Source organism: Ptychodera flava, chromosome 3 (assembly GCF_041260155.1).
Source record: "Ptychodera flava strain L36383 chromosome 3, AS_Pfla_20210202, whole genome shotgun sequence".
Classification (NCBI taxonomy): domain Eukaryota; kingdom Metazoa; phylum Hemichordata; class Enteropneusta; family Ptychoderidae; genus Ptychodera; species Ptychodera flava.
Window position 1 is genome coordinate 30200384 of NC_091930.1, and position 17404 is coordinate 30217787.

The 17404-nt window shown below is 39.0% G+C and overlaps 1 protein-coding gene across 3 annotated transcripts in view; it reads left to right on the forward strand.

The window, feature by feature from the left end:
• The window catches only part of LOC139129820 (granulocyte colony-stimulating factor receptor-like), a 63289-nt gene that overhangs the window by 26349 nt on the left and 19536 nt on the right, over positions 1-17404 (forward strand). For all 3 annotated transcript variants that reach the window (XM_070695502.1, XM_070695504.1, XM_070695503.1), the window contains exon 8: positions 553-638. In XM_070695502.1, coding sequence (XP_070551603.1) covers positions 553-638 — 86 coding nt within the window. The remainder of the gene's footprint in view (positions 1-552; positions 639-17404) is intronic.

A 17404-nucleotide genomic window follows, 5' to 3' on the forward strand; every position in this document is an offset into this window, starting at 1 on the left:
AATTCAATAGATAACAGTATTGAACATTCTCCACACACAAATTGCAGCCTGGCATCGATAAATATAAGTTACAAGTGTAGCTAGGGAGTCTTACCAATAGCCACACTTCGCACGCAGTCAACAAATCAGAGACTGTCTGCCTAGGTTAGAATCATCTACGCTATGCTATAATGTCTGTATGGAGAATGACTATTGATGTCTTTCAGGTAATTATCCATGTACGTATATCAGTAGCCAATCATATCCTTGCTTTACAAGTGGTGAATGTTTTCTACACACATTGTCACAAGCAGTGATAAAACCTAGTCACCCACCATCACCGATCACAATTTTCCATGCCAGATCTGTATCACAAAATTTGTATACAGTGTGACAGACATTTGCAGCAGCTTTTCCATTTCTAGAAGCATCGTATTATGTGGTCTTGTCACAGTGTGCACAATTATACAGGTAGCACTACTCTGCGTATTACTGTAAAAAAGTACCTTAATATGATATTGATAACCAATAAGTGCGTCATTCTCTATACCTGTTTTTTCTTTCCTTTATTAGCACCCATATCTCACTTGGAAATGAGCTATAAAAATTTGGACAACAAAGATGAATCTAGCAAGAGAGACGTAACAGTTTTTTGGAAGGTAATTATTGCTTGAGGTAAAGGACATCACTGTGCCAAAAGTGAAGAATCCATTGAGGATTCTTCTGTATATTCTTCTGGATACTTCAAGAATCCACCAGAATACTGCAAAATACATTATGTATTCCACCGGAATCCACTGGCAATCAAGCAATGGATTCTGTCGGATACGGAACAGAATCCATTGTTTAAATCCATTGCAGGATTCTGCTGGATTCACGTGTAATCCATTATATGTATATTTCAGGATACCGCTGGATTCTCTAATTTATAGAGAATCGAGGGACCAGTACTTTTGGCTTGATTGATTACATAATAATGGGAGGGACAGTTGTCGCATATATTCATACTTATTATTAACCAATTTTACATAATTATCCAACACTGGCTTCCATGGAACTGGGGGGTGGGGGTGGTTCCTCAAATAACATTATTGCTTTGTAGCTTTTGATTCATGTAATTCTACTCATATACTCATACACACATCACATACACTATATATATATATATATATATATATATATATATATATATATATATATATATATATATATATATATATATTCACACTAACACATCAACACAACGAGTACTCTTTTTACAAGTGAAGACACCAATGTAATGATGCTTTCTACAGCAAAATAGAGTACAGATTGCATCTGAAAACTACTACTGCAATTTAGATACACAAATCCAAGATCACTGTAAATGATTTTTCTTTATTCAAAAGGAATTTGTAAATGTTAGTAAATAAATAAAGGGCAATATAAAACATGAAGTAAACTACACTGATTAAAAATACACACAAAAAAACCATTCAGAACAATTTTCCTGAGACACATTCAAAGTTATCTTCAATACTGTCAAAATAGAACTTCCATAACCTTGATAACTCTAATATCAATTAAGGTAGCTTTCCGCCTTTGTTTTGGTATTTTGAGTCAAAAACACGATTTTTCTTTTATCCCTTAAAAGTATTCCTATAATATTGATCTTCCTTGTGTGTAGAATATCTTGGTCGTGAAGTTCCTGTTTTTGGGTGAAATTTTGGAATAAAAATGTACGAGAGGCACAGGTGTACATTTTGGCGTTTGAGACTACCGTTAAGTCTTGATTGACAAGGGATTACGCTAAGCAAGCAGCGTCACAGTGTTCACATGCACTTAGACAACATCCGCTGTGAAAATCCCATTAACACCTACCGTTCACTGCGTGGGTCAAGACCAATTAGGCGTCGAAAGGTGGGTCTTACCGTTTTTCTCATAGGGGTGGCCGCTCCCAAAAGATCACAATTTATCGACACAATCGGACAAGGTCACACTTATGACATTGTTGACGGTACAATTTCAGATTACACAAATGGCCCACGCACTAAATGTTTTATCTGGGACATTTTTGTGCTTTTGTAAAAGCACCAGGAGTGGTGGATAAGTTTCGTAATGTTAAACATCTTTGAAGAGGCTGTCCCGTATACATAAATGGTACGTTCCACTGGCGGCCTTAGTGACAGCGGGAACACTTGAATACCGCAACAGACACCCTTCACATCTTCAACATTCAAGCAACATTCGGCCTCTTTCGGCCGAAGTTTCGGCTTCTTTTGGCCCCAAGACATTTCGACACCCCCGTTACGATTTATTTTTTCCCCTTCAAACTTATTAGTAACTGACAGACCAGTCATATTCATAAGCGTGACCTTTGCGTTTTGACCAGTATGACTTTTACAGTGCCGTTTAGGCGCCGCTTTTCAAACTTTGACAGTGTCGGCGGCTATTGCTATTGAAAATGATATGAAACTCTTTTCGACGGTTTTTCACCATGTTCTCACAAACTTTAAAGCATGTGAATGCTGACACTATACTTCTCAGTGTTTTGTAACATTTGGCACCAGTTCCCCAACCAGATAGTGCCGAAACGTCTTTGGTCGCGTTGCCTAAACGTCTTGGGGTCGGAAATTGTGCGGACGAAACGACTTTGCGCCAAAAGGTCTAGAAACCCGACATTGTCCGTTCGATGAGAATACTAAGTGAGTTGAACAATTTATGAATAAAAATGAAATATCAGAAGCCGCGGCACTGGAACTACTTGGGATTAGAAAATACAAGGTGGAAACAAATTGCATGGGCTGCAAGAGAGCGACAGCAAATTTTCCCAAGGCAAAATACGTAGCGATGCAGAAATCCCACGCCACAAAACAATAGCTGCTTTGGTTTGCAGACGTTTTGGCACAATGGCAGTGAACTGATAATGTCGAAGTCGTTTCAATCCCGCGGTCCCGTTTTTCCTTGTCCCATTTCGTTTCCGGACCGCGCTATTACCCAATAATCGTACAATGCAACCACCCTACCACTAAATGAGAAACCGACCTTGACAAGGTAAAAACATACGTCGACTAAAAAATGTTCATCGTACACCGGACGAATGTGAATCAAATGATTTTATGGGAATGGACACGACAGCATTGTTATCAGTTATCATGGCAGTAGCCAAAATGCTGCAGGACCGAAGACAAATTTCAATATGAATTTGACCGTCACAACGTAATAACGTAATCGCCCTGAGTTTTCATCAACATGTCATCATTGGTCGGCAAACCATTGAATGAGACGCTTACGGGCTAACTACTTGAATACAGTGCAAAACACCATCCTAATCCTGAGATTTACATGTAATGAAGACGGGTCTGATATCATATTCGCCTGAATCGATGGTACTCATGTTGGATACGAACAACAGCAGAGAGTTATCTATCTGTGACCATGGAGGTAGGAAGACTACTACCTCCATGCTGTGACGTATGACGCTTGACGAGAGGTCTATCGCATGCAACTTGCGCTTGATGAAATGACGTACTTTTCTCTATGTTCATGTTTTCTCAACTTCTCTCCTTTGACTTTTATGCCACCGACAGGCGATTGGTTCATGACTCCAGAAACGGTCTTCACCCACAGAAATGCTGTACAGAGTGAGGACGAACTATTGTCTCAGAAATGCTCGTAGTTTGATTAGTGTTAATCGGTTTTCAAGGCGCGTGAAGATCTAAAAAATGGCTGCTCACTGAATCCTCGGTTACTCTAACCGTAATGAATCACAGCATGGAGCTGTTCTTTTTATCTCCATGATCACAGACACCGCAAATGTACATCCACATACAAACGCAGATGTTTTTGTTGTCATCCAATATTGTTTTCCCTATATCACTCATCGGGCTCGCTTTCATTCCTCAGCAGTGAGACGTTTCCGAGGTCGAATCGAATGCTGCCATAAACTTACACTGTAGTGTACGCTTGTCATGGAAGTAATTAGTCCAAGCGCTCGTGTTGAGGGCATCGAGATGCCGTAGCAGTTCCGACAGTTAGGTCGAACAGTTAATACTCTATTTAAACCTTACAACTAATCAGTCAACAGATTATGCATAATCCCTTCCCTGGCACTCCCCAAGTTTATTTACTCATCAGCTACTGTGTAGATTGCGCTCTAAAAAGAGTACAACGCTCCCAAAATTCACCATTTTTAGCCTCATTTCGACCGTTGACACTGATTTCAATGAGTGAATATACTGTTGAAGTTGAACACTTTGATTTCACTATCTGGTTTTAGTGTTTTGTCGGTTGAGTACATTGTTTATTGCCATTCAAAAGGAAAAAACCGAACCAATTTACTAAATCGCCTTTTTCTCAGTTCGGCATTTTGTCACATTGCAGCACATTCAAAAGAGTTTAACTCGAGAACGCGTGAACGGAAGTTCACCAGATTTTCACAGACGTTTGTCAAGTAGGTTGTCTCCAAAACCTTGTCTCAGTTTCTTTATGAAGATTTTTAAAGTCGAGTTATTGCTGCTTAATTAGGCGGCGTTGCAAGACTAATCGGTGGATAAACTTTGACTCAACGATGTGAAAAAACTAAGGCCTTTTTCAAAAATCTGAGACACGGTTTTGTAGCCAGTATTCTGAAGACCAATGCCCGTTATCAATTAAAGAATAGCCCCTCTCCGCTCAGACTTAAACTTTTTTACGTGAGACCACCCATTTTCTTTACACTTTCACTAAGATCTTCAAAAAAATTCATCGCACACTAATTTTCTTGATAAAACAAAAAAATTCATAGCAATAGCTTTCAGGTGATATATAATACTTGGGTAAAAGTACACATCTTGATGGCAAAATTCACGTTTGAAAATAGGTCGACGCAAAGGTGGAAAGCTACCTTAATGCAGTCACTTTAGATATGCCTGGGCCTAACAGGGAGAAATATGGTTCATCATCCCTATTGACCTATATACAAAATTTTGAAGCAATCTGTTGACCTGTTTCAGAGAAATTATTTTTGAAAATAACAGGAAAATAACCCAAAGTACAACAAGCAACATAAAATCTGCTTAATCCCTGAGACAATTTTAATTATAATAGAATTCATTGTTTCACGGCAAAATCTGTAAAATAAAACCCAGTGAATTATGTGACTCAAACAGCAAAATAATGAAATTAGATCCTGGTGAAAATTAATTCTCTTTACAGTATGTTGTAAACTTTGGAAATATGTTAAAAGATATACATGTTTAGTATTCCTAACTTATGTACATTCTACTATGTGTCAATTGAGATGTGCCAGCTAATGACTGTGTAATTCACCAAATTACAAGACCAACTAGGTGTACCTTTAAATATAGGAATAAAAAAATCATGTCAAGAGTTTCTTGATTGAAAATGAAGCACTCAAGCTATCTACACAGCAAAAAAAGGCAGACACATGCCTGTAACAGAGGCTAATCAGTACCTGTGACAGGCCCAGAGAAATAACCTTTGTTGCAAGACCAGTAAAAATCTGTCAGATTTTAGGGTTGTGTGTAAATCCTGATTCATGGTGGTACAGCAATGTATACAATGCTGTAATTTCTGACTGTATCAAGACCTATGATTACAGCACTGAACCACCGGTGTGTGTACAGTGGTGTGTCAGCTTTGAATTTACAGGGCCTGAAAATTTGGATGGATTTTAGGGTGTAAATTTGTTGTAAAATTGGCAAATTTTGATGATAGAAGCAGAAAGAAGCGTTATTGTTTGAACATTGAAAAATTTCAGACCCTGTTAGAGATCAGTGTTCACAGCACTGTGTACAGGTGCTGTAACAGGTAGAAATACAGCCATGTGTTCACAGTACTGGATACAACTCCTTCTGTGTTTGCTGACGCAGACCTGTATCACATTTTGTATCAGGGCCTGTGCAGGAACTGTCGCGGGGTGACTTTGTTTTGCAATGTATGTTTAAATAACTCTTACTTATCACATACATGTTTGTGTACTGTTAAATTGTAGCTTTTGTTCAACTCATCAAAATCTTAAAAGCTAGGAAAAATTGCTTTGAAAAACACATTCTTACATATATCAGGACAAATTGATTACTGCTTACTTATATTATCCTAAGAGACCTGCATATAAGATTCAAAGCAATCTGACAAGCAATTTCAGAGACACTTTTTGACAAGCAACAGGAAAATACCAATAATAACACGGAGTGCCTCACATTTGTTTCAGCATGTTTAAACACTGTATCTGCACCTTGATAAATTCTTGAGGACACAAAATCCAGATACGTCAAAGTGACAAATTTCATCAGTACTTCAAAAGATGTACTTGTAAAGTATTTGTAATTTATGCCTTGGTTATACTAAACTTTGCTTGGTGTCAACTGACCTGTGACAGCTAATGACTGCATATTTCACTGAACTTACAACACCAGCTCTGTGTACTACTTTTCAAGTAAAGCAATTATAATAGAGAACAAATCAGTTGTTGACCAACAGAGGGACGATTGATAATTACTCAGAAAAGCTATGCATCAATGTTCTGTCTCACACAATTGTCACTGAACTGTTTTTATTAGGTGGTCTCTCACTGGCTCTGCCACACTTCCTCTGCAGTATGTAGTGTCTTGAATTAGAGTCATTAAGCATTCACTGATTGGGTGTGTCTATCAAATCGTTAAGCTTGTCAGATTGCCAAAAAGGCCTGGAGGCAATTATCCTTCTACCTGGTGGGACCTCCTCATCAGACATCAGGTCTGCAGTTACATCATTCCAGAAACCCTTCTCATCTGCATTGATCACTGAACTTCTCCTCTTTAAAATCTGTAGATAGAAATGAAAAATGATGGTTATTTAAAATAATGCAAAGAGTGAGATGAATTGTGATGGTATAATACTTACAGGTCACTGTCATAACTAACAATATGGTACATTTGATATTTTAAGATCAACTCTGGTAACATGACTTACTACCGATTTGAACATCATTATGTTGCCTTCCATTCCATCTATGCTTAGGAACATAAGGAAATTCATGTATCATTTTAACATTGGCACCCTTGTCCAAAGACCTTTGAGCACATCAGAATGGAACTGTCAATTTATATTACACTCAACTAAAGCAAGTTTTGCTTTGTTAAGTTTTATTTGTTAAGTTTTATTGTGACAAAATTGTTGACTTTGTGTATCTAATAGTAGATTGTGCAAACTGTGCAAAGATCCCAACCTGTACTACAAATATCCCATGATTCATTCTGATTTGTACCAACAGAGATTCCCTAGTCAAGCCAGTGTAGAGAAAACTGTAGACTACTAAATAAAAATTTTGAAAACATGCTTTGAAGGAGACTCATTGTCAATTACCATTTCAAATGATTTTTAAATATCATGCATTATTTAGAGGAAGCATATACATTTTATATAATTTTCAAGAAATTACATAGCCAGCCATACAGAAAAGTTTGAAGTAAAACAGAGATACTTGAAGAACCTGTCTAGTCAAACAAAAAAGATCGATTGATAGGGCAGATGAAATGTGACAATCATGGACTCGGCCAATGTAGCCGATATAGTACTTTACTTCTGCGAAACCAGTTGAAAAGTCATCATATCATTTAGACTCCTCATCATGATTTTTAGACTCGCCATAGTGTCTTTTAGACTCATCACCGTGTCTTTCAGACTCATCGTGTTTTTAGACTCCCCATGCAGGCGCCTGAGCAAGAATTTTCCAGAGGACAATATTCAATGATCAACTATAGGGTGCTCTATAGCATGGATGTTGCAATATATCGCCATACAAATGATTGACAAATTTTCTTATATTCATAACTCAAATAATTTTCTAGTCACACCCATCAAAAACTTCTCAGTTCTTGTCATTCCAAAATAGAGCATGTGTACCAAATTGCATATACCAGCAGAATCTGATTAAATCTCATTAATATTATCCCTAGTTAGGTGCTTATCAAATTTCAAAGCAATCTGAAAAATGATTTAGAGAAAATGATTTTTGACAATAAAACAGGAAAAATTGCTCCAAAATGTCGAAATATACAAATATACAAGTTTCACCACAATTTCAACAAACTGAAAAAACGTCATCCCAAGCAACCTGCCTACAATATTTCAAAGTAATCAGATGATTAGTTTCTGAGAAGATTTTTGAACATCGACAAAAATGGCCAAAATTGCCCTAAAATATAATATTGTACATAAAGTTCCTCCTTCCCTTAAAAATGCAAATAAATCAACTGAGTTTCCATCGAAAATTCAAACTTTTCCGCAATCTTGGCTGGCAGGATGGCAGAGGAGTTCGATAGAAACTTGGTTGATTTATCGTCATTTTTAATGAAAGAGACTAGAATTTCACTTTCATCCAAAACCTTGCATAGAAATTCAAAAATCAATTGAACGGGAACTTTTCAACATATATTATCTGCTGCTTAGTAGACTAACTATAAGCTGCCAATAACTGTACCCTAAATTGGTGCAGTGTTCTCGGAGGTTCCGTGGTCAAAATAATTATACACACTGTATTTTTTCTTAAACAATAAAAACTCATTATCAAATCAATTACATCTATTATTATTCAAGTAAGCCTCTACTCTATCAGAAAACTATGGGGAGAACACTTAGGTGTACACTGTTGCTGCACAAAGTACCATTCCAACTTTTCCCCACACAGAAACTGGGCAGTTTGGATTATTCATACCTATCTTAATCCTACTGTTCGTAATGTTTATGTCGTAAACACATCTATCGCACACTTTTAACACCTTTCCCGGGATCTTGAACCCGGTTGGTCAAAATTGGCTGTTCTGGCCTTTTTGATCACCCCTCTTAAAATGCTTGGATAGTTGACTTGGAAAACGATTAAAATTAAAAGTTTCATTAGCAATTAAGCCAAACACCGGAAAACACAGAAAACATGGCTCATTACGCGTTCTCAGTAGGTGAAAAAGTTGAGGCCCTCGATGACTGTTACTGGTGGACAAAGGGTGCAGTGAAGAAAATAGTTGCAGTTGAAGAAGGATGGTGTCAGTATCTTGTCGGGTTCAACGGTTGGTCAGCAAAATGGGACAGAATTGTCGATGAAAATAGCACTAGGCAAAAGCCTTAACATTCATTCGGACACCAACAAAACCAAACAGATTAAAACCACCTCAGGATTTCAACAAATATAGTCGTAAAATGTGACTACGCTACATCATGAGACACAAACAATCGCAACAACACCAATTCAAAGAAAAGTCAAATTGGACTCCACGAACAGCAAAAAATACAAAAACCTGAAAGCTATCTGAAGCTGCTAAACTCGCACTTCTAGAGATACCCTTTCAAACAAGGAAACAAAACATGTCGCGTGCCCAAAGAATCGCGATAAACCAGCTTGCAAACAGAAGACAAATTCCATAAAACCCTTCGACAAGGGTCGGGTTTTCGTCTTGGTCAACACAAAAGATTACGTACACGAATGCGAAAGGCAATTACGCAACACTAAGTATTATACACAACTAGCCAGTGACAACACAGAACAAACAGTAAACAAAGCACACGAACTATTAAACACAATGTACGAGAACAAACACATCGATCATGATACTTGTAAGTATCTTGATCCAGAAAACATAAAATCCGTACCCCGATGTGGTACTTATTGCCTAAAAATTCACAAACCTTGGCAAAAATCTGAAAGACACACTAATCAAAACAAAAGTTACTGAAGTAAAGAAACATAGAACAAACAAACTGAACCACTAAACGGACTCACAGCGAGACCCAAACATTAATATACTTGCCTTGCTACTCGAAGAGCAAGACCACTAAAATTCATTAAAATAATTTTTCACAAACACAAACTAAGGAAAGAATCTACACTGCGACTGATGAGAAACCACACTCGGGTTTCGAAACGCGAGCGTCAAAGGGCCACTCTATCAACTTTGTAACACAATAGGTCCGGCTGCGTCTCGCCATAAGCTTTCCCCACACAAACAATACATTACCGTACACACTAATCCAAACTTCCCTACAAATATCCGAGGCCAAACAAACATTTTTATTAACACAAACAATCGGATAAGAATGTAGGAACACAGTTTTAACACGAATCAAACACAACTCGACACAAAAACATTTTGATAGTTAGGTGGGGAGCCTCTTTCACACTGTTTACATACATAGAATGTATTTTCAAAGAGGAGACTCGCAGTCCAGTTGCTGTGATGTACTTTAAGAAAAATTAAGACGTTTACAAGAAAATTCAGTTTAGGCTACCCTCGGCTTTTCCAGTAACCGCGAGTTACTGGTAGTGGTAGCCTGCGGTAATCACTGATGGCATCGGTGACATTGGGCCTTAGTTAGTGACCACTACCTATCTGACTTATAGATTGATATATGGCGGGTGCCACATGTGGGGCAGGATGCGCTTACTATTGTCGAAACACCTGACATCACTTCTTGGTCTTCTGGCCAGAGGTCCATATTATCTTTCTTTCATGAATGTGACTTTGTTTGTGCACCGTCTATTTACTGTCTGTTCTGTGCTGTTTTGTGACTATGTTTACAACTATTGTCTTCCGAATTCCGACCTAATGTCATTGGATTATGGATTGGTATGATTGCGATTATTTTTTTATGCAATCAAATACGATCACGGACGTACCACGCACGTACAAATACCACGATAGTAAGCTTATGATGTTGTGTGGGCCGCTGTGTGCATGTTTCATTCACAGCGTTACCGACGAACATATCACTGCACACGGGCACGAGCTTTAATAGGCGGCTTCAAATTGTCTCTTTCCAATGAACGTTAGTGTAGTATTTGTAGTGACATGTGTGGAACAAACTAATTTGTCATGCTTTGTAAAGAGTAAGTGACATGTGTGGAACCAACAAATTTGTCCGCATGCTTTGTAAAGAGTAATTTTAATTCATTGCGTGTGGGGGGTTCTCAACCTGATGTAATCGCAAATCCTCAGATTTCCATCTGATATAAGTATGTACGTACACAAGAAAAGTAAACTCATGAATTTTAATAGACGGGGTGGCTAAGACCAATTTCATTCAAGATTGGTCACAGCCACCCCGTCTAAGTCTGTGTGGGGAAAAGTTGTCATGCAGAAAACACCAGCAAATTTATTCCTCTGAGAGTGATACAAGATTTTGAATTTACCAATTGGATAACTGTCAGAAGTAGAAATGACACAAATGTACATATACTTACACTTAGCTCTCCAGGAGTCCTGAGATTTCCTTGTGGTCAAGTAGCTGCCAGTCTGTTCTGTGAACAAACTTTTGCTCAATGTGATCCAAGAACATGCTTTGATCATCATTAATCAGGTCCAATGCATACTCAACCTTCTTTTACATTTCTGCAAACACCTGGTACACTCATTGTGATTACATCCTGGAGAATAGAATTGGTGTTAGAATTAATGTGGAGTTCTACCAAATATACAAATTACACAACCACTTAATCATTTAATCACTTAATCCGCTGATATGGACAGCGGATTAGTAAGTTGGCAATGTTTTCGGAGCAATTACAGTGGTGTATACACAAGTTGGAGAGGAGATAAGGACTTGTTGGTAATATATAAAGCAGTCAGACGGTGTGGAGTTGAACTCTTTATTTGAAATATCACAGTCAAAATTAATAAAATCAAATAAGGTAAACCGTTGCACAAAAAACCTCCTCCCCACCCCAGGGTCCTTTCATCTGTTCCCTGTGATCAGAGTAGACAAGGCCTTACCATGTGACAACACGCTTCCCCCCCACATTGTATGCTGATCAGGGGATCCAGGTGTGAATACCCCCAAGGAACTACATAAACAATAGTGTTCACCTTTGGCATTTGCTACATGTTGACCCATGGCATTAAATAAACAATGAAGGTGGTGGTAGTTGTGACCAATATGATGGCATTCACAAAACGAACAAATGTCAAGATGAAATAAACTCTAGGTTTTCAGCCTCAACATCTATCACACAAAGCAGAGATTATATCTAACTATATGTATGTTTCCAGCAGGTCAGTGATGGAGAAACTGTGATCAAGCCTTTGTTCTAAATGTTTGGACATTTGATACACATAATAAACAGGACATGACCATTAGGTGATTAACACTTCACCAAACTATTGTCCTAAAGCTTGGGAAAAACAAACACGCAAACTGTATCTTCGTGTATCATCTCAATACTACAATGGGATGTTTGACACGATGTAAATGTTGAACAATTAATCGACGCCCTTGTGTCCAAATCGACACATTGGAGACCCTGGAATTTTGCCGTTCTCATACCCAGTGTTGCAGCCAGCTTCAAATTTTTGGACTTAATGCCCCCTCACTTCAGATTTTGAGGGTCACTGCAGAACTTTAGGAGACTGTACTAAAAGATTAATCTTTAATTTAGTAAAAACAAAAAATAAAAGAAGGGAGTAAAACAGGGTGTCAATCCAAACAACTTACAGCAAATCATGTGAGAGCTCAAAGAATGCCTAGAGCGAGTCATTTATGACCCATTGCTTTCAGAAATGAGGATCAAACCTTTAAAAAAAGGGGGTCAAATGACTCAAAATTCGCCTCTGACTGAAACACTGCATTGTACCAACGCACAAAAGTTACATTTGTTGTGGATTTGTGTGAAAACAGATGGACTAGTGCAATTGTGAATATCTGACACGTTACGACATAACATGGAGTTGGTAAATAGCTTACCTTGTTCAACAACTATGGTAGCCTACGCACGTAATGCTTCGAGTCGGGACTGGAAGTGGAAGTGAGTACGTATGGTTGACAATAACTGCCGGCCGGTGTTCACACGGATCGAGTTGCCATTCAAACAAAGTTGCAGTACATCATTAGTAGTAAAATTCAGCAATTGACCAAGTCTGCTCATGCTTCTGATGGGTGTTCTGGTTTCGGAAAAACTGACGTCCGACGTGGTCGTATAAACGTGGTCTCGACTCTCGTGCGAGTCACTAACTGAAATGGTACGCACATGACCCCTAACCTTTAAACTCGAACTGGAACATACGCGCATGCGTGTTAAATTTCATTGGAGTTACACGGTCTATCTAGTACCACCGGTACAGTTTCGATTCCAAGCTGAGTACGCGGTTGAAGAATAAATAAAATAATAGAGAAAATAAATAAAAAAATGCGTCAGCGCATCAATTGTGGAAGATGTCTAGAATGAAAAAAAAAAGTTATTTTTTTTCTGCTCTTGGCCAAATGGTTTGTTTTCAAGCTTTGCTCACGGGATTTTTTTTAAATGACGGGGAAAGATTTATATATAACGATTGGGGGGGGGGGGAGTTGAACTATAGGATAGGTATCAATCGTCAAAATCGTCCGGTATTGAAGTTTGAGTCCTTAGGAAAGCGGGATGGGATAGTCCTGTAACATGAAACAAAGGCATCAATTGCGTATCTGTATCAACTGAAATGAAAGCTGGTTGCAACCTCAGTACTAGCGTAGACCAGAGCAGTTGAAGGGACAAGCAGCTATGCCTAAAAAGTCTGGACAAAGTCGCATTTTCTTGGATTATTGAGGTAGTAGAGCTCCATGCTTGGATCGAGATGATTATTCGGTGATGCAAGTAGTTATACATGATCAAAAATGCTAAGCGTAAACGCGATTAAATTTTTTTTTTGATCACAGTCCCTGGATGAAGGGACTAAGGTTTGACCCAACTGTAAGAACATACACACATAAACACACACTAAACTGGCATGGAAATTGCAACATCGTATTTTTGTAAACATCTCTGTTCAACCAATACCAAAAAATAACCGGAGTGAATATCAATCCGACGCAATTCTGATGAGTTTTATTATCATAGTGGTAATTTCTGAACTTCGTTTCTTTCATAGGTAATGATGTTATATAAAACACATTATTCAGGGGCAGCCAACAAGCAGTTCACTTTAAAAACAGCTTTCTTCACATGACAGAATATATTAAATAGGACTATAGATATTAACAGGCCAATTTTAAGTTCAAAGGGTCATAGCTCTTCACGGGGTGCCGTCCCTAGGAAAAATTCTGCTTCCCCCACCCGTACTAAATTCAATTTAACGTCCCCGACATATTTATGCTGCTTCTACTCCGTAAGGTAAGCTTTCGTGTCCGATGACAAACAAATTGATTATCCCCTGTCCCGCAAAAAAAAACCCAAAAAAACTTTGAATCCTCATAATTCATTTTATTCGTATTATAAACAGATGAAAGACTCTGTACATCAGCTCTCCTTAATTTTATTACGTTTGGCCTGTTATTTTTAATGGTCTGCGGTTGTAGGTGTACTCTTTAGCTACCGCGAGACACATCACTGCGTTTCATGAGGACACCGCGACATTGCACTTTTATGTGATATCCGATATTTACGGCTACTAGACTATACAATATCGGGAGTTAGATAGGCTTAGCCAGATCTGTAAAGGGCTGAAATCTCCGATATATATCGGATATTTACGCGCGATTTCACTGAATCTAGTATCGTCTAGTATCGAAGCTAGAGTCAGTCCTTGAAAGTGGGTTTGACCAGAACTGTAAGGTGGTGAAATCTCCGATATATATCGGATATTTACTTGCGATTTGACTGAATCTAGTATCGTCTAGTATCGAAGCTAGAGTCAGTCCTTGGGAGTCGGGTTCGGCCAGAACTGTGAGGTGGTGAAATCTCCGATATATATCGCATATATTTACTGCGATTTGACAGAATCTCAGTATCGTCTAATATCGAAGCTAGAGTCAGTCCTTTGAAGTCGGGTTTGGCTAGAACTCTGAGGTGGTGAAATCTGCGATATATATCGGATATTTACGCGCGATTTGACTGAATCTAGTATCGTCTAGTATCGATATTGGAATCTCGAAATCGCCGATAAATATCGGGTCAATATCGGAGATTTCACAGATCCGGCGTGCCAAGGCATAAGGCAAGTCATTCTAGTATCATCTAGTATCCGATATCAGAGTCCCCAAATCGCCGAAAAATATCGGGTAAATATCGGAGATTTCACAGATCCGGCGTGCTGAGACACAAGGCAAGTAATTCTAGTATCGTCTAGTATCGATATTAAAGTCCCCAAATCGCCGGTAAATATCGGGTAAATATCGGAGATTTCACAGATCCGGCGTGCCGAGGCACAAGGCAATTCATGCAAGTGTCGTCTAGTATCGATATTACAGTCCCCAAATCGCCGAGAAATATCGGGTAAATATCGGCGATTTCACAGATCCGGCGTGCCGAGGCACAGGGCAAGTCATTCTAGTATCGTCTAGTATCGATATTAGAGTCCCCAAATCGCCGAAAAATATTGGGTAAATATCGGAGATTTCACAGACGCGGCTTCCCATGGGACAACCGCAGTTCATTCTAGTATCGTCTAGTATCGATACTAGTTCCGAAATCGTCGATATGTCAAACTTAGATACTAGATTGTAAATATCCGATATTTAAAAATTGTGCAAAGTCGCCTTCATGGTTTCCGCCGTATATCGTAAAAGTTCTTGTCCTGTATAAGTTTACGAGCAATTTCCTCTCGCCAGTCGTTAATAACCCGTTCCCAACGCCAATCATGTGATTTTACCCAGCCCACAAACAAAATCTGCCACACACCATGCAGTTAAAATATTGTTTCACTGCCCTTAAAAAATCCACTGTCCTCAAAAAATAAAAGGATTCCCCTGCCCCTTTTCGATGAACAGCTCCGTTGGCTAGCCGACGAACCTGAATCTTTCAACTGTCACTAAAGTACGGACAACAATAACACTGCATTGCGCCAATGGACCCCAGGCCATGGAATTTTACCCGAATAACCTCCGTCACCCCACAAAATGGAGTGGCCATGAATTAACAAATCACAAAATTGTGTAACTTTGGATTCCGAGGCAGACAACTCAGGTTTTAAAACTTTTGAGTAGATACTGACAAGCTCACCCATGGGATGGGACTGTTGGAGACTAAACAACTGCTTCTAAGAATTAATCTTTGACTACTGAGAAGATTTTCTGGTCATGTTACGTCACATTCTCACCAATCAGATATTGTTCATTTATTTGTTTATCATCAAGGGGAGGCGTTAGAATCTAGTTTTGCCCACAGTCCCTCTATGTGGATAGAGGGACTGTGTTTTGACTTACAGAAGTTTAGCTGCGTTTTGTTGATCCTTTTCCGACAACAAGGCCTTATAAATATATGGTACTGGCGCGTGTCATGGGACCGCAAATTCATGCAAACACGTGCTTTGATGCAAATACTGTATTGCTGATGCGTCAGTTTTCGGTGCGGAGCTAAATCGTCGCAATCAACAGTGCTCAGTGAACGATGGCTAAAAGCAGGGGACGACCAGAGCGATCTTCACCGCCCCTAAAATTACAGGCTGTTTTTTCAGTGAAAACCGACTGTTTTGGAGAAAGCCCGAAATGTCACCACCTTTGTCGTTTCACCTCTTTGACAGTACTCGCACCATACACAATGTACCATTAATTACAACATCGCTTCAACCACGGTCCCTCCACAAAATTGTGGAGGGACCGTGCTTCAACCCGTGAAAACGACTGGTTGAAATCTCATTTCACATGCATATGTGCAAATCCAAAGCCAAGCCGGCTTCATTTAGATGCAAATGAACGAAGGGTGCAGTATATCAAACAAAGGACTGCCGACTTCTAAGAATACCAAACATTAAACACCGCCCCTCCACCCACGGTGCATTAAACTATTTCCCAATCGATCTGCGTATCATAATATGAAAAAGTTCTCTGGGAAGGAAAGCAATTCTATAATTTAAGCGTAGCATTGCGGTGTTTTTGTCCGACAGTAAACCCATGTACAGAAACAAAGCCTGTGGTTAAAAATAAACTTACGCGGACAAGTACAATGAGACATACAGTGATTTTCTAAATTTCGTTCATGCTTTCCTCTGACTAATTTTTCTGTGATTTTTTCCCTTCTGAGTCGACCAGTAGAATCGAAAGCCATCTAGTCGATCGACACCCGTGACACACTTGTCCGATGTTATCTTCGATACCTCTGATGTCCGACGCGGCGTTCTCTTCGAAAAGCTTGTCCGTTCTCTCGATACCTCGACACACTTGTCCGACAACCTCTAAAACGAGTTATTTCTCCGGAGAATATATGGGCCACGAAATGCGGACCTGTGACATTTATTTCACTTTTGTACTGCATTGAACTGACTTCGTATCAATGTTTGTCAGCTGAAATATTTTTTTCATGATTGTTACGAGAGTTTACTGATGCAATGGCAGCTGAGACGGCGATGTCTGATAACAAATTCGACTGATAACCTTTCATTGACACGTTTTGTACAAAAAACACCGTTTGGCTCATCTCATGTATTAACCATCTGCAGCTGGTCGCTAGATTTGAAACGTTTGAAGGACTTCCTCTGCGGCAAAAGCGTACCCGTTTTACACGATCTACATT